This window comes from Humulus lupulus, chromosome 2 (genome assembly GCF_963169125.1).
Source record: "Humulus lupulus chromosome 2, drHumLupu1.1, whole genome shotgun sequence".
Lineage (NCBI taxonomy): Eukaryota > Viridiplantae > Streptophyta > Magnoliopsida > Rosales > Cannabaceae > Humulus > Humulus lupulus.
The window spans coordinates 284,619,754-284,643,745 of NC_084794.1; the positions used below are offsets into that span (position 1 = coordinate 284,619,754).

At 33.7% G+C, this 23,992-nt stretch overlaps 2 protein-coding genes across 4 annotated transcripts; both read left to right on the top strand.

Moving 5' to 3' along the window:
- The first annotated feature begins 2,267 nt into the window (after nucleotides 1-2,267).
- Nucleotides 2,268-3,754, top strand: LOC133819589 (uncharacterized). The gene is made up of 3 exons (XM_062252871.1): nucleotides 2,268-2,483; nucleotides 2,691-2,815; nucleotides 2,986-3,754. Exons 2-3 carry the CDS (start codon nucleotides 2,701-2,703, stop codon nucleotides 3,402-3,404), a joined length of 534 nt encoding a protein of 177 aa, XP_062108855.1. The 5' UTR covers nucleotides 2,268-2,483; nucleotides 2,691-2,700; the 3' UTR covers nucleotides 3,405-3,754.
- A 6,027-nt stretch (nucleotides 3,755-9,781) lies between these two features.
- Nucleotides 9,782-23,420, top strand: LOC133819590 (E3 ubiquitin-protein ligase UPL6). Of its 3 annotated transcripts, none has more exons than XM_062252873.1 (27): nucleotides 9,782-9,960; nucleotides 10,065-10,254; nucleotides 10,947-11,044; nucleotides 11,189-11,316; nucleotides 11,544-11,655; nucleotides 12,006-12,186; nucleotides 12,457-12,639; nucleotides 12,787-12,969; nucleotides 13,522-13,603; nucleotides 13,780-13,895; nucleotides 14,010-14,314; nucleotides 14,442-14,538; nucleotides 14,772-14,915; nucleotides 15,088-15,171; nucleotides 15,256-15,342; nucleotides 15,498-15,638; nucleotides 15,807-15,932; nucleotides 17,073-17,171; nucleotides 17,581-17,648; nucleotides 17,953-18,019; nucleotides 20,975-21,145; nucleotides 21,254-21,343; nucleotides 21,868-21,948; nucleotides 22,113-22,186; nucleotides 22,324-22,395; nucleotides 22,537-22,626; nucleotides 22,972-23,420. In XM_062252873.1, exons 2-27 carry the CDS (start codon nucleotides 10,096-10,098, stop codon nucleotides 23,036-23,038), a joined length of 3,105 nt encoding a protein of 1,034 aa, XP_062108857.1. In that variant the 5' UTR covers nucleotides 9,782-9,960; nucleotides 10,065-10,095; the 3' UTR covers nucleotides 23,039-23,420. The 3 variants fall into 3 exon arrangements, with proteins under 3 accessions (XP_062108857.1, XP_062108856.1, XP_062108858.1); XM_062252874.1 differs by lacking the exon at nucleotides 9,782-9,960 and adding an exon at nucleotides 10,707-10,794 and having other exon boundaries at nucleotides 10,095-10,254; XM_062252872.1 differs by having other exon boundaries at nucleotides 9,782-10,254.
- The last annotated feature ends 572 nt before the right edge of the window (nucleotides 23,421-23,992 follow it).

The window sequence follows — 23,992 nt, forward strand, 5'->3', positions numbered from 1 at the left end:
CTGAAATATTATACACGTAATTGCACTTTTTCAGCCTAATTTGAATTGAGTAAACAGCTTTGACTGAGTCCTATAACGATTTCAAAGCTGCTGGCAGACTCTGGGATTTTCAAATATTACTCTTAATAAACTATTCCTAAAAAATACTTAATTTCTCAATAAACATGCACATGACAAGTGTCATGATTTTATTGGGTCTATCTAAACCTTATAGTATAATAAATGTCATCTTCATAATCAGTTATATTAATCAAACCTTATGTTATAATTAATATTCTTAAACTATAGGTTAAACTTTTAAAATCTACAAGTGTTGCTACAAGTGTCCAACTAAGTCCCAGCTTGAACCAAAATCCACAGTAATAAACATCTAACTAGCTAAGTAAAGTTATTGGAATCTACAAATGTACTAATCATCAAATTACCCCGAGACTCATCCCGAGCCCGGAAATTAACCCTGTTATGACCAAACCGCTAACTTGCATTCAAATATCGTCTCGTGCCGAATAGCTCGAACAAATCCACATTATAATGTGGCCTCATTCACAATTCACCAACATGCATGAAAATATACAAATATGCCATCAACGGACCAAATTACCAATATGCCCTTATAATGAAAAGTGGACCCATATGCATGCATTTATCATCATATAATAATATAACTGACATAATCATGCATATAATCATTTAATGGCATAATAAATTAATTATGACAATCTTGACCTCCTAATCAATGTCTTAAGCCTTATTAAGAAATTTAGGTCATTACAGTAGCCACCACCACGCCTCCATAACTTCACCCATCTTATAGAAATCAACACAATACCCAAAGCAACATACATTTTGATGATTTTTGGAGTATAAATATATGATTAAGTAATTTTTTCTCAAATATAATGATGTTTCTTTCACTTAAGACACTTAATATTGTATTTCGAACAAGTCTGGGCATGATTTTTGAGTTTTTTTGTGATTTTTTTTTTCAAAATCGAAACTCAGAAATCTGCAAAAAATCGACCTTGCTCAATGGTGCTCGATGGGGCCTTCAAAATAAGATTTTCATGAAAATTTGACTTTTTTCGATAGTTGCTTGAATGTGCTCAATGCAATTCTTGCAAGAGGCATACTTTTTCACTCGAGTGTCCGTTTGGAGTGATTTTTTTTTAATTTGGGTATTTTTTTCGAGATTTACACGTTTGAGATGTGTATATACCAATTTGGTAAATGTAAAACTTGAAGAAAAAAATCAAAATATACCTCATGTTTAAGACATGTTTTGGTATGTTTTCAAGCTATAAACTTCTCAAGTGGGTATAGACATATTTCCAGCGTGTAGATCTCGAAAAAATACTCAAATTCAAAAAACAAATAACAAAAAACGAACACTTGAGTGAAATAATAGCAGTATCGAGCCACCATCGAGTAAAGTCAATTCTTTCATGAAAATCTTGATTTTGAAGGTCTCATCGAGTAATATTATCTGGGCATGATTTTTAGATTTTTATTTTTTTAAATTTGAAACTCTGAAATTTATAGAAAATCAACCTTGTTCGATACCAGCACACAGCACAGAACATCAAACATCGCCCACTAGTAGGGGATTTCAGGCAATTACATATTCGATCTTTGCATTTCTCTGCTGATAGTACATTCTTTTAACTCATATTTGGAATGAAAGTAATGTCAAACAACTCTAAAAAAGGGACACCACTACAAAGGGAACAGCCACAAAATGACAATATATAACATTTTATGTAATTTACAAATATATACATAAATATTACAACAAATGAAGGGTTCAAAGATTGCAATTATCTTCTTAATTTAACACATTGCAATTACCTTTAATTAATTTTTCATTTAAAAACAAAAACATTTAAAGAAATTATTTAAAAAAATTATAAACCTACTCAGTTTGGCAAATCTTATGCTTTTATTTATAGCTAAAGACGTAAGATGAGTAAAAACTTTTAACTTATTTTTTTGTTTGGATAATTATTATACAAAAATATTTTTTTAATGAAAAGTTCTTTTTGAAGTATTTTAAAATTAATTAAAAATGATATTTTATGAGTAAATTATAAATAATAAAATTATTCTAATTCAAAAAATAAATTTTCAAAAAAATCTTTTAAATAATCAAAAAAACATTTTTTATTTTTTATCCAAAAGTCTCAAATATATTTTTAATCCTAGAAGCTAAAAACTATAAAATGTTTTTTTTAATGCTGGAAGTTAAATGCAGGAAGCTATATTAAACTCAAGTACTATTTTACCGGTAGAAAAAATGATCTTATTTGTAATTGTACTGTAAAAGAATTTGGTTTTAAGTCCTAAATAAAGCTTGGCTTGGTGTGTAAACCGCTACTGCATCTGAGGCCGCGAAGCCGTGGAGCGAGGGTTTTGTTTCATTGTGCTTAGGCGGCGTCGCCGGTGACTGATCTTGGAAATCTTTTCTGTTACTTAATTCACACAAAACGGTATGCTTTTCCCACGTACCATCTCTATTATGCCTCTCTAATTTTTTTATTTATCAATTTTATCCAATTTAAGATATCCATTCCTAGGGTTTATATTCCTCAAATCCAATCATTTCAATTCAATTCTACTCACGAAAACAGTCGCAAGAATGGTTTCTTTTAATTTTTAATTTATGGTGTACATATGATTTATATAATATACTTCAGATACATACCAATGAAAAGGGCACTGCCGTGGAGTGACAATGAAGATGATTCTTCCTCTGATGAATCATCATCAGCTTCAGAAACTGATCGTGGGTCTTCTAAGTCTGCCAAGATTAAGCCAAAGGGTACTCAATCTAAACTTTCCCAAGCTATTTTTACTGAATTTTATGTATAAAAATGTAAGTGTTGTTAGGCCAAAACCATAGGGTACTCAATATAATCCTTCATTTCCAAATGTTTTTTATGCATCAATTGAAGTGTAGTGTTGTTTCAACAAGCTTTGATTTTGTAACAGTGAAATCTGGGAACAACCGCAAGACTACCTCTACGGTTGATTTTGATGCATTGAAGAGATATGGGTATAAAGGTGGACCATCAGTGTTGAGTGTTCCACCCCCAAAAGAGCCAGAAGAGCAGAACTGGTCTTGGTCTAGTGGTAAGGAGAAACGTGAAGCCAAGGAGAGTGAGGAGTCTTTTCAAGAAAGGCAGAAAACCAGAGCTGCCTTAGTGCAGGGAGAACAGCTTCTTGGTGTACTGACTAGGCAGGAAAAGGAGAGTTTGAGGGAGAAAGAGAGAGAGAAGAAGAATGTTTCTTTCTCTCAGAAGGAAAAGAGGAAAAGAGAACTTGGTCAGGCAACCAGGGGAAAAAACTATGTTGAAGAAGAGAAAAGATTGCTGAGAGATAGTGGTATATACTCTGGTTTTGATTCTTGATATGGAAAAGAGGAAAAGAGAACTTGGTCAGGCAAGCAAAGGAAAAAACTATGTTGAAGAAGAGAAAAGATTGCTGAGAGATAGTGGTATATGCTCTGGTTTTGATTCTTGATATGCATTGCATTGCTTGAATTTATGACAGAATTCTTGTTAACTTTGGGGTTTCTGGGTTATTTTTTCTTGTAGGATTTGCTATGTCAGTGAGTTAACCCTTGTAAATTTGCTTCATGTCTCTTTGTATTGTAATTTACCAAAACAGCAGTCTGATATTTGTGACATGGGCCGTAACGTAAGATGCTGGTTTTTTTTCCCTTTATAAGTCAAATGGAGACAGAACTTTAGACCCGTTACTAATTTTGTAAATATTATTTTGGCATAGCTTCTTAAGAATAATTAATAATTTTGGTCCGAACTTATAATACTATCAGATCGTGTCTCTAAAATATACAGGTTGTCAAAACCGAACTATATCATTTTCAAAAACATGGTTCTGTTAGCTTCCGTTCCTTTTGTCGTTTAAATGCTGATGGACATAAAATAATTAGTATTTTTGCTTTCCAATCTTTGGACATTACCAAATTATGTCTCTTTTTACCAAACAAGTTAATTTAAAAAATTTTAAAGTCTATATTTTATTAGTTCTTAAAAAAATAATTTAAATCTTAAAAAATTAAAGGAAAATTATTAAAATTCCTTTAAAAAAAGAAGTTAAACTAAAAAATTCAAGTTCACTTAAAAAAAAGTCTAAATTCAAGCTTATTGGTATTTATAAACTCATATTCATTAATTCATCTAAATTAAATATTTGGTCAGTATAATTCATAAACTCATTAATTAATATAATCAAATTCACTTAAAAATTAAAGATGTAATTTTCTCTTCTAAAATCAATGATATAATTCATTAATTCGTCAATTCATATACCATTAATGTAGTCGTGGACATAGACTTGGAGCACATTTGAAACTTGGGAGAGAAATGATTTCTGTATTTGATTTTAATATTCAAAATTAGATTTGAAGTTTAAAAATATTTATTTTAAGGTTTAATTTCATGATATTATATATTTTTAATTTTTTTAATGATTTTTACAATTTGAATTATTTAAAATTGAATTTTTAATATATTTAATTGTTATTTTTTAAGGTTTGAATTAGTTTTCTAAGAATTAATAAAAAAAAAATATTTTTAATTTTTTTTAAAGGGGGCACGATTTGGTAGTGGTTAAAATTCGGGTAACAAAAATGTTAATTTTTGTGCTACATCATCATTTAAATGACAAAATAAAATGGAAGCTAATAGAAATACTTTGTTTATGTAAATGTGATAGTTCAAGGAGAAATTTTAACAATCCTTATATTTTAGGGGATACGATCTCATAATATCCTAAGTTCGATGAGCAAAAATATTAGTAATTCTTTACGTAATCATACTAAAATTTTGTTAATAGATGTAATTTTTCTGATTTAATGATGATTTGTTAATATTGATCATATATTAGTTTCTAATTGGAACTCTTATTAAGATTGGTTTAGTACATTTAGTAATAATGTTGATAATATATTTTAAATAGTTATAAAATTGTATTAAAAATATTTTTTTAAGAAATAATAAAAGAAAGCAAGTTTTGATTTTACATTTTTTACATCCATCTATATAAATTAGATGATTCCATTACTTTTTGTATTTTTTTTTTTTTGTGATTTAAAGGAGGAAAAAATAAATAACAATAACAATAGCATTTAGGGACCAACAAATAAAAAAATGATTTTAGGACTTAATTGATACAATTTGGAAAGGTTTGGAGCTAAAAGTAATTTTTGAGATCCAAGTGTGACAAGTATGAGGAATGAGATTAGAGTGGTAAAATCCAAATTTTAATTACTTTTTAACAATAAATTATGAATAGTCCAATATTTGTCGAAGAAAAAAAATACCACATTCTTAAGGCTTTTTATTTTTGTATTCTTTCCCTTGTTTTCTACCTTTGTTGTCTTCTTTGACTTTTTTTTAAAATCATTTTAGGTCTTCTTGGTCTTTTAAAATTTATCTTTTAATGACCTATCTTTTTCTTTTAGCCTTCCACTGTGAAAGATAACTAGATTTTGAGTGAATGTTAAAGACAAAATATGGGTTGTGGTGGTGTTAAAGGAACTAGGTCTTGGACTAGATGAAAATATATGGCCTAGAGGTGAGGGCGGCACTAGAAAAGGATAACCACGACCACATATAATTGGTAGTTTTGCTTTTAACAATGAGCATGAAAATGAAAATCATGTACTATTGTTATGTTTGGACAAAAGAAGTTGCTAGATAATAGAAAAAAAGTGAAGATGATGGAAAATTGGAGAGAAAATAGTAAAAGAAATTAAGATATATATATATACTAAATTAACTTTACAAATCAAGCTTTAAATTAATAATTTGAGTAAAGTAATTAGGGGCAAGACCTTCATGAACAATTGAACAATGAGAGAAGTGGAGAAGACTAGCAAGAGATACTAAAACCTTGACTAGACAGAGTTAACCCAACCGTATGAGGTAACCCCATGAGTGAAAGGTTAGACTATAAACTTACGAAGTTGCGAGCACAACAACAATTGGGCTCAAACTCAAATAATAATTAGGGTGATTCCTTCTTCTAAATATTTGATACGCAACCATTCTTTCAATTTCAAAATACCAATGCTTGAAAAATACAATGGGACAACCAACCCAATATACCGCCTCAATGATTTTAATATAATGACAAACCTGCATAATGTATATTTAGAAGCTTGTTGTGAGTGCTTCTTTGCCACCTTATTAGGAGCATTCAAGTAATGGTATCTTAAGCTTTAAGCTAATTGTATCGCGAGTTGATCTAAGTTAGTAAAAACTTCAAGAAACAATTTTATGATACTTTAACTCACCTAAATAATGGAACAACCTCGCTAACTTGAAGTAAAGACCTACTAAATCTTTAAAGTAATTCGTTAATAGATTTAATGAGAAGGCTACTAAGGCAATGAGGGTTAGCGAGAATGGCAACCTGATAGTAGTTTGTGCATGCCTTCGACCTGAAATCATGCTACATGATAGTTTAATATATAAAGGATGTCACACAATGGAAGAATTCTTGAAGCAAGCTGAAGAATTTATGAAAACTGATGTAACGATTCGAATTTGCTAATAGGGCTTAGGGCCTTGATTAGCGTGTCTGAAGGGTAATAAATAAATTAATATGCTAATATGTGAATTTATGTGAATATTTGATAAAGATGCATGTTTAGTTGAGTTAGATGTGCGTGTGGGCCCCGTTTGGATAGTAGGGGTATAACTGTGATAATTGTAATAAATGCGATATGTATGTGATTTATCTCTGTAGCACGGCCCGAGACAGTCTTGGGGAGCGGTTAACCAGAAAGTCACAACGGGATTGAGAATCCGACTCAAGGCGAGTCGAGGAGTAATTTGGGCATTAGCTATTATATGGGGTTATCGAGGCATGTAAATAAATATTTAGAGATATATTTGAGGATAAAATGTCTAGGAGGGAATATTGGGGAAATTTACCATTTTGCCCTCGGGGACGTTTTGGTACCCCGAGCCTTGAGGTAACCACATAGACTAAGTTAAACAAAACAAAAAGAAAGAAATACTTAGAGACTTGTAGAAACCGACGTAAGTCTTCCTCTTCTCTCTCTCTATTTTTTTTCTCTAAGGCAAAACAAAGGAAACTCTTGGAAGCTAAGGAATTCAGCTGAGGGCTCTGTAGCTCAAGCTTGAATTTTGAGGGATTAGCTCAACTTAAGCAAAGGAATTCAGCCAGGATTAAGGTAAGGATTGATTCTCATTATCTGTGTTGAAAATTCTGTGAAATTAAATATGTTCTAAGTGGTTTTTGGGTTTTGAATTTGAAGAGTGAATTGAGGCTGGAACTTTGGGAATTAAACCAGAAAACACTTGGAGGATTGGTTCTGCAGCTGAGGTAAGCTTTAATTTAAAGTTTGAATGTGGAATTATAGTGTTTCCATGGCTGAGTTTTGGGTTCTTGAGTTAGAAAATCTCAGAGATTGAAATGAATTTTTAATGGGTTTTTAGTCTAAATTTCAGGTAGGTTTTGTTGCTGGAACCTTGTGGAAAGTTTGTGGATAATTGAGTTATGAAATTGGGATGATTGTGGGTGGTTTTGAGAGAGGTTTGGGTGTCTAAAATGGAGGATTTTTTTGGGTTCGAAGGGTCGGGCCGCGGCATTGTTCTTGTTGAGCTGCGGCCCTTCGAATCTGATGCGTGCTGAGGAAGGAGGGCGGGCCGCAGCATGGCCTGAGTAATGCCGCGGCCCTTACCTGTTTTTGGGCATTTGGAAGCCTCTGCTTGGGGCCATGCCGTGGCATGGTTGGCTAGTGCTGCGACCCTTAAGGGATTTTGAGATTCTAGGCTTGGGAATTTAACCTAGGGTGCCCAGGATTGAATCTTTTACCATGGTTGGTGAAACTCAATGACTCGGAGACTAGAATTGTGATTTAAAGCTAGTTAATGGGTTGGAACTTGATGGATGAATATTATTACGTGTTGTGACTAGGGTTCGGCAAGGCTCAAGTTAAGGGACTGTGCTCGGGATATCGGTGCTCGGGAAGCTTGGGACGCAGGTAAGAAAACCCTTGTTCCCATAGAGCTTGTATGCAGGGCTGAGCCCAATATGTTTGATCTGCAGGGCGTAGCCCTTTGATTGAATTTGTTAGTATTCAGTATTTGTTTACTATGCTATGAATGCTATTGTGTAAATGATTGGCAAGAGCCGGGAATGGTGTAGGCCGAGGTCGGCAGGGGCCAGGAACGACAAAGGGCCGGGAACGGTGTTGGGCACGTTGAGTGCAAGGCTGAGTACGACAAGGGGCTGGGAGTAGTATTGAGCACGTGGAGTGCGAGCTGCCAGGGCGGGACCCTAAAGGATACCTGGGATATCCTCACGGTGTAGACCGCGAACCCAGGGCCTAATAAAGTGCCTGGGACGGCTTGGTCGTATGTGTTTAGCCTATTGATGGCCTGATTATATGTCTGGTGTATGTTTTGCATATGTTATCTGTTTGTGGGTTTTCTTGCTGGGCTTCTGCTCACGGATGCTCAGTGGTGCAGGTAAGGGCAATTAGAAGGCCAACCAACCATGAGTGTAGCAGGCATGAAGCGGCGTGTACATGTTTGGTCTGCCTGGCTGCCACAACCAATGGATTTTGGGAGATGAATGTAATAAAACCTAGATTTATCGTTTAGCTGACTTGGTTGTATTTATATGTTGTAAATATTTCTAAACAGTATTTTGGGATCCCAAGTGTTAAACTTTTATGACTTTCAATGGTATAGAGTTATTTCTAAAGTTTTCACTCTGATTATGGCTTACTTACACTTTTGCTTTAAAAACCTCGATTAGCGAGTGATTGCACGTTTTAAACTCACTTAGTAACGGCTCTAAGGTAATAGGACGTTACAACCGAGGAAGCCAAAAAGGATTTGAGGTCTAGTCCAATGAGACACATTCCTTTTGGCACAATCACATTTGAGAATAGTGTTGGCGAGAGTAAAATGAGAGATATTGACATGTCCCAAGATGGCTAAAAGTGAGCTAAAGGTCACAATGACAAGAAGTATGAGCCTCAATTCACAAGGTACACCAATTTGGTCGGGTCTTGAGTATAGATTTTTGTAGCACCTAAGGTTTTGGTACTTTATAAATTATCCACTTCAAAGAAAAAATAAGAAGGATCAAAGGATTCAATCAGGTTTTGTCATTTCTATAATGATATAGGAAAGTATCAATGAGTACAAACATCTAAAGAATTAGGATGAGTTTCTTATAAAAGATAATTCTTGGTTTAGTATGTTTGAGCTGATCCACAGACATAAATAACCCTCTAAGATTTCAAAAGTTTAGTGTGAGATCTACAAGGGAGCTCAAGAAAAAAAGAACATGAGTAGTTAATTAAATTGATCAACATTTATTAATTTTTAATTTTTTTTTATAAGTTAATTTATCCATACAAACTAACTTTTAGATTAATTTAGACTCCATAGAAAATGTCTTCGTCTCTGCCCCCTAGTAGGGCAGTTCTCGAATGAAAAATCTCTATCAATAATCAAATGCATTACTAGTTTTGTGCTAAAAATTAGTTTTACAAAATTTTAAACATGATTAGTGAATTAAGTAAACATCCATGGCGTGTGCTGCACGCAACTATATTATAAGCTGAAAGAAAGATAGAAGAAATTGAAGAAACGAAACGTATCGAGTGTTCTTTCGTCGAAACGTATGTAATTTTACCTAAATCAAAGATAGAAAGAAACGTCTTATGTTCAAAAAGAAAACTACTTCCCCCAAGTACTACGCCCTCTTTTCCTTTTTCTATTTCCACTTCGACTCTTACAATTTCACAGTCCAGCTAAGAAAACGAGAGAGCGCAGGCAAATTCTCAAGCTCTCTCTTTTTCTTTCTCTTCGATAGTTTTTCTCTTCTATTTTCCTTCCACCCAAACAGAATATCTATCTTTCTAGTTGCGTGATCTCTTTGTCAATTATTGGAGTAGGGCTTACTTTTCGTTGTTTCTCTAAATTCATCGGAATCGTTCGAAAGTTAAGTTGAGATTCCTAAAGCTCGTTTTGTTCATTGTATTTTTGTATTACAAGGGTTCGTATTTGGTTCAGTCCACTCGGAAGGATGTTCTTCTCAGGCGATCCATCGACTCGGAAGCGAGTCGATTTGGGAGGCCGGAGCACGAAGGAAAGGGATAGGCAGAAGCTTCTTGAGCAGGCTAGGTTAGAGCGGAACAAGCGATATATGTTGCGGCAAAAGAACTCTGCTGCTACTAAAATTCAAGTATGTTTTTTCATTCTTTAATTTTTGGCATCAATATTTGTTTCGATTGTTTATAGCAATTAAATATGGTATCGTTTGTCGAATGCCGTGGCGGCATTTCGTATTTTTTGTGGGAAAGGGAGAATGATCAGTGGGTAAATTGTTTTGCTCTGGGCTATGTGTTTTGTAGAGGTATATAGCAATCGGAAGACTAACAATGTGGTTGATTGTCTTGATTGGCTATAATGATCAAATAAATTGTACGTTCTTTTGCAAATGGCACGAGCTCCGAATTCTTTTGGCTTTATATTGTGGAATGTCATATGATTGATTATAATACAGATTTGTTCGAATGTAAAGCGGGGGAATTTAATATACAAATGATAGTATACTGTTTTATTTACTCTTTTAATGACTACTAATGGAATCACAAAAACTCAATTGTATATTTTTATTATTTTGAGTGATGATAGAGACCCACACAGTTTACACTCAACGATGTGGCAAGCATATTCAATCATCCATGTATTGAAAATATGATTGTTAGAAGTTATGAAACATGTAAGTTTTGATCATAAATTTTGTGTGACCTAATCATGACTTTTTCATTTTGATCTAAAACACCCGACAATTTAATTGTTTCGTCTAGTTAAGTGTCATGTTTATGTTGTGGTGTGTATATTTGCACAAGTGTTACTGATTACTAGCTACAGAAATGCTTCAGGGGGAGAAAGGTAGTGGCTGCTGAACGTTCTAAGGTTCGAGAACAGTTCTATGGAAAATATGGGAAACTTTGCCAAAATGTGGACAGGTAACCTTGCTGGGTCAAATTGTGTATATAACATAGATTACTTTATAGTTTTGTGGAACTCCTTTTCAACACTAGGTCTTGAATATAAATGTTTCCAACAGGGTTTTATGCTGTGGGAAACTAACCTAATTTTCTTTCCTATAGGAATTGTTTTGGTTTGGATTCAGAATTTTTACGCCAGTTATTTTATTTCTTTGATGCTCGAAATGCTGTTGATATTGAAACCCTTATGGAGATATGCCGATTCCTTCAGCAATTGGTCCAAGATAGTGGTACTTCTATTCTACATTTCTTTTTTCTTTTTTTTCAATTAATTGGTATAAAGATAAATATATATATATATCTACTGCAATAATGTCACACCCCTCCCCCTATCTGTTCTTTTATACTGATATGCTATTTATCATGATGCCTTTTTTTTTTTCATTTTTTGTCCTTCCATTCTGTTTGCTTCCCTTGTTTAATGTCTTCTTTAATGTTGTACATGTTCACGAAATAGGGGATATTGTGAGCCTATTTGCTGGCATGGAGTACTCATCCAAGCATGCTTTGGTGGATTACAGAGTGAAGCAACTTGCATACTTATGTATTAAGGCTCTACATCAAAATAGGTTTGATGCATTTGTTTCACATTTTTATTATAGGGTTTTAATTAGGTGGTGTTATATGTGTCTAGTTTTCTAGTTAATTCTTTTGTTTGGTTACCTAATATCTTCGGAGACTTGTGACATAACTGCGCGGATGATTTTGGGTTTTCTAGATTTGCATGCTTTTCAATCCTTCATGCATGTTAAATTGTGAAGATAGTAACGTTGATATCTACATTGATTCTGAGTTTCTTATGTCTGATGTTGCAAAATGTTGAACACTGTGATCATATGTAGGAGCAAGCAATTTTACCAGACATTATTAAATTAACATTACATATGTTTTGTTGCTTATTTGGTGTATTGTTGGACAGACATCATTTAAAGAATCAAATTTTTGCCACACCTGAAGAGTCAAGCACATGCACAACCATGTTGTTAGAAACAGTGCACCTTTTGATTGATCCCAAACTTCCATGGGCTTGCAAGACAGTTGGTTATCTATTGCTAAAAAAGGCATTTTCCATGTTTAGAGAGATCATTCTAACAGGAAAGGTATGCATGTATTATTTTCAAAATAAGGGTGTAACATCCTGTTTATAGCTCCTGTTTTACTTTAGTCTATGATTCTTTGTTTATTTCATCCTCTCTACGTGTTATTTCCCACTTTTTGAGTTTGACCTTTTTCACACTGGGCTGCCTGATGACGAGAATATATTTGTATTAAAAAAAACTTTTTACACTGCTTTAGAGACAGCATTTCCATTAAAATTGCAAGGGTGTTATAAATATTTAGATACTCTATTTTTTGGCTGTGTGATACAGGAGAACTTGGACATTCATACTTGCCTTAGCAAAGTGTCTTCGTTGGAACAAGTGCTTGTTCTCGTAAGCTCTCATACTGGTCAAAAACCCTGTATTTGCCCAAATATTGATGCAAGATGGAGTTTCTCATCCCAGATTCTTACTGTTCCTTTCCTCTGGAAGCTTTTCCCTGGTTTAAAAGAGGTATACATATGATAACTTAAAAAATGCTTTGGTGTTTATTACATAAGAAGCATGATGATTGGTGATGTGAAGTGCTACACTGTTCTGCATTTTTTTTTCTTTTAAAATTACCATTAAGTAATCTCTCCTATGCAATCTTCCATATAGGCTCTTGCGACAAGAGGTCTGTGCCAAGTTTACCTTCATCAGATGGCAATCTACGTGCAAAATCATGCTAATGTGCTTCCTAGTGATGTATCAAATGAGTTTCCTGGTTATGCCTGCCTTCTTGGAAATATATTAGAAACTGCAGGACTTGCATTATCTCAGCCTGATTGCGTTTTTGAAATGGTGAGGAGTTGATAGAGATGTCAATTCTGTTATAGTTTCAATATAAAATCAGGACTTCTTATAATAGATGTTCGAACACATTATATATGCTTTGTTTGGGCCTAGATATTTTTTTTTCAAGATATTATATTAATCATCCTCGAGGCATCAAGGTAATTGCTGTCTTCTAGAAAGAGGATAGCCCCTGGATGGTGCAGTTTTAACAGTAGAATTTGATTTGTTTTATTTTCATGTAATACATTAAAATATTTTGCATCAATTGTTCTCTCAAGTAAATATATGTCAGTCCCAGTAAGTTTACTTTTAAAAAATTCAATCTGTTAATATTCTTCATTGCTTAAAAATAGTTTTTGTTTTCCTTGAGATTCCTGTGGTTGTTTTCACCGCTCACTTGTATTGTATATTCATTTATTAATACAAGTTGTTTTGTTTCAAAAAAAAAAAAATCTTCCTCGCTTAACTGTGTTGATAGTTTTTTATATTTTTGATCTTACTAATCTTAAATGCAGCTATTATTTTTGTAAATAATTTATCTTTTCTTAATATATTCAGGCTGTAGACCTTGCTGCTGTTACAACGTTCTTGTTGGAGACACTTCCTTCAATGAAATCTTTAAATAGAGAAACTCAAGACAGTATGCCTTACTCATAATACATTTTATATAGATTTTCTTACATGAACATATATTATATATCTTGTTACTTGATTTATTATGCTATCTAAGCTTGGCTTTCTTCCCTAAGTTATTATTTGGGTTTTAAAATTATGCAAGTTGGACTGATGCAATTGAATTGTACCTGTTCGAGTCAGATATGCAGATTGATGACGAAGTCGTGGCAGGTGATGAGCAAGTGGAAATGGTTTTGAATAGGGGTTTGGAGAAACAAATTTGTAATGCTATTGATCCACCCTTTCTTCTACAATTTGTATGTCATTTTGACTCTTTATGATTCTCGCACACATCTAATTTTATGAAAAAGCAATATCTGCCTTGTACTGTAACAACAATAAGATACTTTTTTGGGTTGGATGTTGTGCAGACAAATGTTTTGTTTGGAGGAATTTCAAATGTCAAGGGTTTGCATAATGATCCAGATGACAGGGAGGTTGCAGCTGTTGGTGCAGCTTGTTCTTTTCTGCATGCCACTTTCAATGCATTGCCTCTTGAAATAATTATGACTGTGCTGGCTTATAGAACTGAACTTGTTCTAGTGCTCTGGAATTTTATGAAGCGGTGTCATGAGAACCAGAAATGGATGTCCTTGTCTGAACATTTCTCATATCTTTTGTCGGGAGATGGACCTGGTTGGCTCTTACCTCTGGCTGTTTTCTGTCCCGTGTACAAGTAATGCTGCTTCTGTTTATTTCAGAGTTAATTTAGTAAAATTATTTTGTTGGCATGCCATTTGTGGAATAAATTTAATATGCTACTTGTATTCTAACGGGCACCATTTTAATGAATTATCTATTAGGCACATGCTCATGATAGTTGATAATGAGGAGTTCTATGAACAAGAGAAGCCACTTTCACTGGAGGATATCAGATGCCTGATTATTATACTAAGACAGGTAATATTTGTTGAATAAGCTCTACCTTAATTGTCAACAAAAAATAATTTTTAAGCATGAAAGAGCTAAATGTGGGCACTAGTTGGCCACATGGTTGCAATTTTTTTATTTCAATGTAGTGTGGGTAAGCATGACAATGGGATATGTAACAACTAGTTACAGGTTTACAGCAACATTTGTTACTTTATGCTACGGTTGATATTGTTATTACTGTGCATTTACACTCTTTGTAGGCCTTATGGCAGCTTCTATGGGTGAATCCTACAACTCCTTCAAATTCTGTGAGATCTGTCAGCCACAATAATACTATTAAGGGAAACCCAGTGGAAGTCATTCAACACAGGGTTAGTGTTGTAGCCTCTGAGCTTCTCTCTCAGGTACATGCATCCTTTCAATTGTTTGGAATATAAAATCACTTTTGTTAATATGTTCTGATGCTGGTTTGTAGAGTGTTTTCTTTATCCATTGAGACTTCTCCTATTATGATGCATAAAAGACATTGTACTCCATTTCGTCTCTTTTGAATTTTTATATCAATTGTTGATGTAGTTGCAAGATTGGAACAACAGAAGGCAGTTTGCATCTCCTAGTGACTTCCATGCTGATGGGGTCAATGAGTTCTTTATTTCACAGGTAATAGACTCTATTGGACATTTTGGTTTTGCATTCCTAAATGCTGCTGGGTTTGTATTGCTAATATTTTTGCTTTGTGCCTAGGCTGTATTAGAAAATACCCGTGCGAATGACATATTGAAGCAAGCTCCCTTTCTTGTTCCTTTTACGAGCAGGGTGAAAATATTCGCTGTGAGTTGTTTATTTGGATTTAAAAGAAATTTTAATTTTGATAGGGTTATCAACAATTCAGTTGAGGCATGTTGATAGTGCACCAACATTTTTAATTTATTTTTTGTACTAGTCATGTTATACCTAACAATATGTTTAAAACTGCATTTTGCCAGTCACAATTGGCAGCAATTAGGCAGAAGCATAGTGCTCATACTGTTTATACCAGAAATCGCTTTAGAATACGGAGGGATCACATTCTGGAAGATGCTTATAATCAGATGAGTGCTTTATCTGAGGATAACCTTCGTGGACCGGTAATATTTCTCAATAATCATTTACATCTATTGCGTTAAGTTCTCTTTGCCTTTTGCCTTCTTTTTTTTAGTATGTGAGAATTGTTTTCTGCTGACACGGCATTTGAAGATATTGAGAACTCCTTTTTCCCGAGCTACCTATTATTTGTTTCTTCTGTTTACTTGCAGATTCGTGTAACCTTTGTAAATGAATTTGGAGTTGAGGAGGCTGGCATTGACGGTGGAGGGATTTTCAAAGATTTCATGGAGAATATCACTCGAGCTGCCTTTGATGTGCAGTATGGGCTATTTAAGGTTGGTTTTACAGACTGCAATGAAGACACTAAGTTTATTAATTAGCCACCTTTATAAACTAAGACTCCAGGTTATGTGCAAATGGAAATATAGCTGAAAGCTACGCTGCTGAATCCCCCATACTCACATGAGAATAAGAGTAGAGGAATATCAACCCTTATGTGAAGTATAATCTAGGGCATTTGATCTGTTGTTCCTCTGAGGTGGACAAAAGATCATTGTTACTTTGTCAACTTGCTTGAAGCAATAGAATATATCTTACTATTGGGTAAAAGAAAATCTTACATTTGGGTAGTACATCTTAGAAATTAGAATAATTAGGAGATGAAGAGGCAAGAGAGATTGGGAGGGACTCGCATCAACGGTGGGGATAAAATTAGGTTCTAGCCATGTCTTATTAATTTCTTTGTTTGAACTCAAGAGGGGTAGCCCAAATGGTTAGACATGTAATTTGCTCCCACAAAGTCTAAGGTTCAAATCCCTCCTGGGCACTTTACACTTTACGATAAATTGACGAAACTATAGCTGGTCCAATAACTGCTTCAGCCGCTGCAATGGCTATAGCAAAAATGGAGAAAATATTTCCTTTTAATTGGCGACTATCGAAAAAATCCGAAAATGTTACGAAATTCATATTAATCGCATTCAGTATAAGTTCAAGGCACATAAGAGCTCTAACCATATTTCGGTTGGTGATCAATTCATAGATACCAATAGAAAATAAGTAGGCACTCAAAACAAGTACAGGTTCGAGCATCATTGACCAACTCCTTAATCAATTTCAATTCATTTCAATAGACTATGACCAAGAATGCAAGGGATTCGATTGACTAGAATATAAAAAGTACGGAACAAAGAAATATATTGGTAATAGATCAAATAAAAAAAATTCGATTTTAGACATATTGAAGGAAAAAAATGAATGGGATAACAAATAAATGTGATAACACGGAATTACGTTTCATTTTGATTACTGTTGCTAATTTTAGAGAATTTTTACTGGCGCGCCACGGCAATTGCCCTTATCAAAGCAGCTAACATAGCAATTGCCTATAGTTTCTTGGTCCCCAAATATTGTGGGGATAGGCATGGAGTCAGATTCGGGGATTTTTTTTTATCTTCTTTGTTTGGTATATGCAGGAAACATCTGATCACTTGCTTTACCCTAATCCCGGTTCTGGAATGATACATGAACAACATCTCCAATTTTTTCATTTTCTTGGAGTTCTTCTGGCAAAGGTACGAATCTCCAAATCCTCCATCTTCTTTTCTTGTAGCTCACAATGTTGGAGGGAAGATAATTGGGTTTTAGCCTGTGACTTTTAATACTTGGAGATCATCTACCTGCTGTTGGTGTCTTCATAATCTACATGCCTTAGAAAAAGCAACGTAATTGAAAAATATTATAAATTATAAAAGGCTGGAAACTTCTAAAATAAATTATAATATATGAGTGACCGAACCTGTTCAAAATTATAAGCAATCACTATTTCAAAGCATAAGTGTTCATGCCATTAGGATAGTAAATTCATTATATTGGCTTCTCAAATTAGTGTTAAAAAGTGGGCAAATGACATCATTAACATCAAATCTTGAAGTTTTCTGCTATTACATATCGTGCTGATCCTCGTGCTTTTCCCCTTTGTAGGCGATGTTTGAAGGGATTCTTGTTGATATACCATTTGCAACATTCTTCTTAAGCAAACTAAAACAAAAGTACGTATTTGAGATTCCTAATCTCTACTGTCAATAGATTCCTTTCTTTCAAGATTATGCTCGCGTTTCGAAACCTTTATTGTGATTTTTAATAAACATCTTGTATATTGTTACGAGTTTACCAAACATAATCATATTATTAGAGCAATCAACAAATTTATTTCCGGTGCAAAATTCACTGTGCAATTGTGAGATTAAACAGTTCTGAGAACTTTTATTAGTAGTGTTATATGCAATTTTGATTAGTCGCTAATCTTATTTTGTTGAAATCCTAAAGCTAGAAAAAAAATTATTTGTTCTTTAGGTACAACTACTTAAATGATTTGCCTTCCTTGGACCCAGAATTGTATCGGCATCTCATTTTCTTAAAGGTAATACCATTTTTATTATTGGACTTTTTATGTTAGATTTTTTTTTAGTTTTAATGTTACACTGAAATTATGTTCTATCATTTGCTCGTATTGTATTCTTTTGTTTCTATCATTTGATTGATGATTTAAGAAACCTTGCTTATTATGTAGCTTAATTGAGTATTTTCATTGCTAATACTTTCATGTAAAATGGACACTTAGGGGTGTGAGTTCTTCATATGGTAGATTTTCAATGAGACTGTACATGTAGTAAAAATATGTATCTTCAAGAACATACAATTTCCAAGCTATTGTCTGCAACCCACCCAGTATATTAATTAAAAAAAATACGAAGTCTAAAAAATGAGATATGAAACTAAAGTACAACCCAAATAAGAATACACAGCTCTGCCAAAACAAAACTACTGTACCCCAATATCAAGGCCTCATTAAAGCTTCTAAAGAGCAGAATCTATCAGGAAAAAGAGTGCAATGATTTACAAAAAAATGGTTTTCTAAAACTGAAAAAAAAAATAGGATCATAAAAATGTTTGGAAAAAAAAAAAAGAAGTCAAGTAAAGTTCTTAAAAAGCCTTAGAAGCAAGATAACCAGCAACTTAGTTTCTTTCCTTTATCTTAGAAAAATGAAGCAAGTGTAAACAATTCTCCACCAGCTAAAAATATACCAATGCATCAACAAAGAGCAGGTATTAAGCAGTGAGACGGGACAAGGAGTCATACTCCAACCAAATATAATTCTAGTACTGTAAGCCAACATACTCGATAACAATCATAAGGGGTTGACAATGGGTGATTGGATGGGCAGTGGGCAGTTTGTGTGATATTTTTTTTTTTAATGGTGGGTTTTGTAAAATGCAACCCAAAATTGCCCATTAAAATTTAGTTTTGAGCAGATTTGGGTGAGTTGGGTTAGTTGAAGACTAATAATTAACAACTTATTTTGTCCCATTGATTAAATACAAAATTTTATTTTTTTAATAATAATTAAAAAAAGTAATCGACCACTTGTTTAGTTGTAAACTTTTTTTTTTATAATTTGTAAACTCAATACCATTTTACTCACATATTTTATAGTCTAATACAGTTCATGTTTTAAATTTATAGTGATAATTGAAAACATAAGAAAATCCATTATAAAGCTCATACAAACTCTTGTACAAATAGTTCCACAAGTTCCCATAAAAGTCTCAAGAAAAGGTTCAATAAAAAAATTGTCAATACAAATCCAAGTCCCACGGACTTGGAGTAGAGCTTTGAGTTGTTAGCAAACCAACTTGAAAGTCCCAAAATGTACTCCAAATAAAAAAGTCCCAAAAGTGAATCTAAACCAAAATATTTCTAGAAGTTAACATGAATGGAGTGATCAATGAGGGCTAAAGGTGGTGCATTGAATGCTAGTGGGAGAGTGTTGCAGAACTGAGAGTGCTTGATTTGTGTCGAAGGAGACATAGACCTTGGTCCAAGAAATATTGGATCATGCTATAGGTAAAGGAGTATCGAACAAATGAAAAAGTGTGGCAGCCAGTGTGGTCGCCTTAGGGGCGGCAACCTTGTTGACCATGACAACTAGAGAACAATCAGAGTGAAGGTAAATGAGACAAATCAAGGATAACATAAGCTAATAGGAATTATAGTAAATGAGCTAAACCAAAATTTAGGCATTTCATCAAACATATGGTGTGTCAACCTCACCAACCTTATTAAGGTTGAGCAATATATTTCAAATCAATAGAATTGCCCCTTCTGGGATGTTTGCAACTATAACGACAAGCAACCACAAACAATATTGTTGTCTTAAGCCTTTCTATGATAAAAGAATCAAAGGTACTTGATCTTCTTTTGTTTGTTTCGATATAAAAGGTGCTCCACTAAAAGTTCTTGTTTAACGTTGAGGGAGGCTGGAGAAGCGAAGTTGAAGAAGGAAATGACAAATGTAGAAAAGGCTCAACGACAGTGCAACTTCGCACTTGTTGGACTTGGGCGAGAGTTGAGTGGGACTTGATGAAGGGGAGCACTTGGGTTGGTGATTGGTGGCATTGGTGAATGATAGCTCTTATTGGACGATAGAGATAGAGAGAGGGGCTTGGCACAGGTGGTTCGTTGGGCTTTTGGGAGGGGAGGGGAGTGGTACGGGGACACTAATTGTCTTTGCTTTGTCTATTGATCTTCGACTCCTTGGAGCATCTCTAATGGAGTGTCAAATAAGTGACAATGCTATATGTTAGCATTTTATATATAAAAAAAAGTTATTCTGATGGGGGGATAAAAACTGGGGTAAACTCATTTAGCAAAGAGTAATGATAGATGCACTCCCAATTTGCACACTCAAATTACACACTATGATGTGTAAGTAATCTCAACTATGGATATTTTTAAGTGGGGTCCGCATTATATTTAATTGTATGGTTGAGATTACTTACACATCATGGTGTGTAATTTGAGTGTGCAAATTGATGGTGCATTTATCATTACTCTATATTAAAAGTTATGTCAAATTTGGCACAAAATATAGCATGTGCTAAATTTGACACAACAATAAATGAAATTTTTTAATTACAATACTGCCATTAGAAAAATAAAAGAAAAATGATATTTTCATTAAATATTAATGAATTATTAATAATAGTTTTTTTTAATATCAATTTGCATCTTAAAATGCTCAACATATTTCTGCAATTTTTGTGCGAAATTTAGCATTAATATTAGATTCGAAGATGGATCTAGGTCCAATTTGAGAAAAGTAGAAGAGATATTCTTTACCAAAGTCTATCCTTTATTTAAACTAATAGAATTTTCCATACTGGTGAATTTTGATTTGATTAATTTCATTTTTATTTTTCTTTTAAGATTTTATATTGGATGCTCTATTTGTTAACGAAAATTCAACTGGACTTCCTTTCATACCTTTGGTGGTTTTCTTAATTGTGAAAATCTCATTTTCTTTTTACCAAGCAGCATTACAAGGGGGACATATCGGATTTAGAACTGTACTTTGTCATTATAAATAATGAATATGGAGAGCAAACACAAGAAGAACTACTTCCAAGGGGAAAAGATTCACGTGTCACTAACGACAATGTTATTACATTTATTCATCTAGTTGCTAATCACCGATTGAATTTTCAGGTCGAACAACCTTCTGTCTTTGGATTCTTTTATGTTGCATTGAATCTATTTTTGCTTTCTTCTTCTTCAAATGGCCTTATTATGACACAACAAAGCAATCATTTTCAGATACGCCAACAAAGTTCTCATTTTATGAGGGGGTTTCAGCAGCTTATACAAAAAGATTGGATTGATATGTTTAATGAGCATGAACTGCAGGTACGATCAGTTCATTTATTAATATTGTTATATCATGCTTAATCTTGTACTTCCCTAAAATGTTTAAAGTTCAATACCATTGCTGTAAGATCTATAATATAAAAGCAATTCACAAAATTTGTCCAATTGTTGCCTTTTTTTTTGTTGTTGACACGCAGTGAATTGTACATTGCTATTGGAGCTGAATGTACTGAAATATGTTTCTTGTTTGGAAGTATGTGACATCTATAAATTATTGCGTAGTAGCAATTGTTGATCCATTTTGATTCTCAATACATAACAAATCTTTTTTTTTTTGTCAATTTAAAATGGTAAGTTAGAAAACTATCTGCAACCATCGTGTTGCTTAACTTTTGTTTCTCTCTCCCCAATGATATGTCTTTTCTGGTCAATTCTCTTTAGCTTCTTAATTCCACCCGCTGCACATTCATTCTGATACATATTCATTTAACGGTTTATAAACCTTCAAGTCTTTTCTTGTTCTTACATTTATTGTGTGTTATTTCCTTCTTTCTGCTCTACAGCTTCTGATATCAGGTTCACTTGCAAGCTTGGATGTTGATGATTTACGATCAAATACCAACTATGCTGGTGGCTATCATAGTGTATGCGCTTCTTACTTTTGTTCAGTGGTTTATAAATCTCTTTGCTTGAGAGAATGTATCCAAATTATTTTATCTAGTTTTGTTTAGTTTTCTTCACAAATGCATGGGGTTTAAAATTTTCAATTACAATTGAAGGGATTTTTTCAATTCTTTCTTATTCACAGGAGCATTATGTCATTGAGATGTTCTGGGAAGTTCTGAAAAGCTTCTCAATGGAAAATCAGAAGAAGTTTCTTAAGTGAGTTGTGGAACGGTCATATATTATTGTTGCCGTATCCGTACAACTGATAGCCACCTCAAATAGTTTGCATATAGTTGGATTTAAAATAGTGATTTATAATGGCTAGGATTATAACTAGACTAGACATTGTCCAGGTTTGTGACCGGGTGCTCTCGAGGACCACTGCTTGGATTCAAATTTCTTGAGCCACTGTTTTGTATACAGAGGTAACTTTAATACGTCCATCCTACTGGAGTTTATAAATTTAATCTTTGTGCAAACAGAAAATACATCTTCTACAGTACAGCCTACTTGGTCGATCCCTTCTGCATTTGTTTACGTCAAAGTTTAATGCCATGTTACTACAGGGCGGCTGGGAGTGCTACTGAAGAAGCTCTTGACCGATTACCAACATCAGCTACTTGTATGAACCTTCTAAAGCTTCCACCTTATAGAAGGTTTGTCTCTATCCTTCCCTCATTGAAAGATTATAAGATTTTTATCACAAGGATTCTGCCACAGCACCAAAAGGGTGCAGAAGAGGATACAGAAGAAAGCTAAGTGAAAAATTAACTGATATGAGATCGGTATATTGATATTTAATGGAGTTTGCTCAGACACTCAAATGTCTCGTTTAACGGATAGTGACTTTTTCATAATCATTCATCTACTATATACATCTCTTCATTGAGTAATTTGTCTTTACTAGGCATAAAAAACTTAGCTTTTCCTCTATATTCTTATTGATTTCATTTTTCTTCTTTTTAGTCTCAACATTGTCTAACCCTGTTTTTTCTATGCAGCAAGGAGCAACTAGAAAATAAACTGATGTACGCAATCAATGCTGATGCTGGTTTTGATTTGAGCTGAGGGGTTTGTTCTCTCTATTCACCTCCTACCATTTCCAAAATTTCTGCTCCAATCAGTATTTCATGGACAGTTTTACAAGAAACCTTGTCTGGAAAATCGTTTTCTCATCATGGTTGGAAGCGGCAGCTAGGACCCGCGAATACTACCTATCTTACCCAGACGGTAAAAGCAGACCCTAAAGCCCCCAAATAGGATTGGGAAAATATTTTCATATTTATATTTCTTGATAGCCTCCTCAGTTAACATGTCAATAATATGTGGAGGGGTCATCTGCTTTTCGGCAAGTAATTATTATTGTAAAAAAAAAAAATGGTTCAAATTGTATATGTAAAATTTCCCACAATATATTTTTGTAAATAAGAAGTTTGCATTATTTATGATATGTTATAATGCAATATCCTTATGATCTTTTTAGAAGCTTTAAGCAGATGATGCGGTTTGCTTGGTTGTATGGATGTATTTTTTTTATTTTTAATAATAGACCCAAAATGGTAAAATCAGCAACTTTCTTGGTGGGCAGTATTGTATCATCACATATAACAGTATATGTATTATGCAGCCAGAAGTTAGGTTACCCTCATGACCACAAGTTTGTGAAACATTAATACGACGAGATCCTTCGATTGACCACACCATGATATTGTTACTATCATTTTCTACTTTGCATTTGGCTAGACCTGAAAAAATTCATTAAAAAAATTACAATATTGGAACAAAGGACGAAAGAGAGATTGCAGAGGTTCTTGGCTAAAAGGGTCATTGTCGTTTTGAAATGAGGGAGAAGTCAGCTAACGTTAAGCAATAAACAGAGAAGTAGCTAGTATACAAACAAGCCAAAGGATGAAATGGGTTAATGATGGTTGTGTTATAAATAGTTTAGTATTATAATATGGAGTTATAGACACCCTAATTAATACACATACATTTTTTTTAAAATAATTACATTTTAAAAAA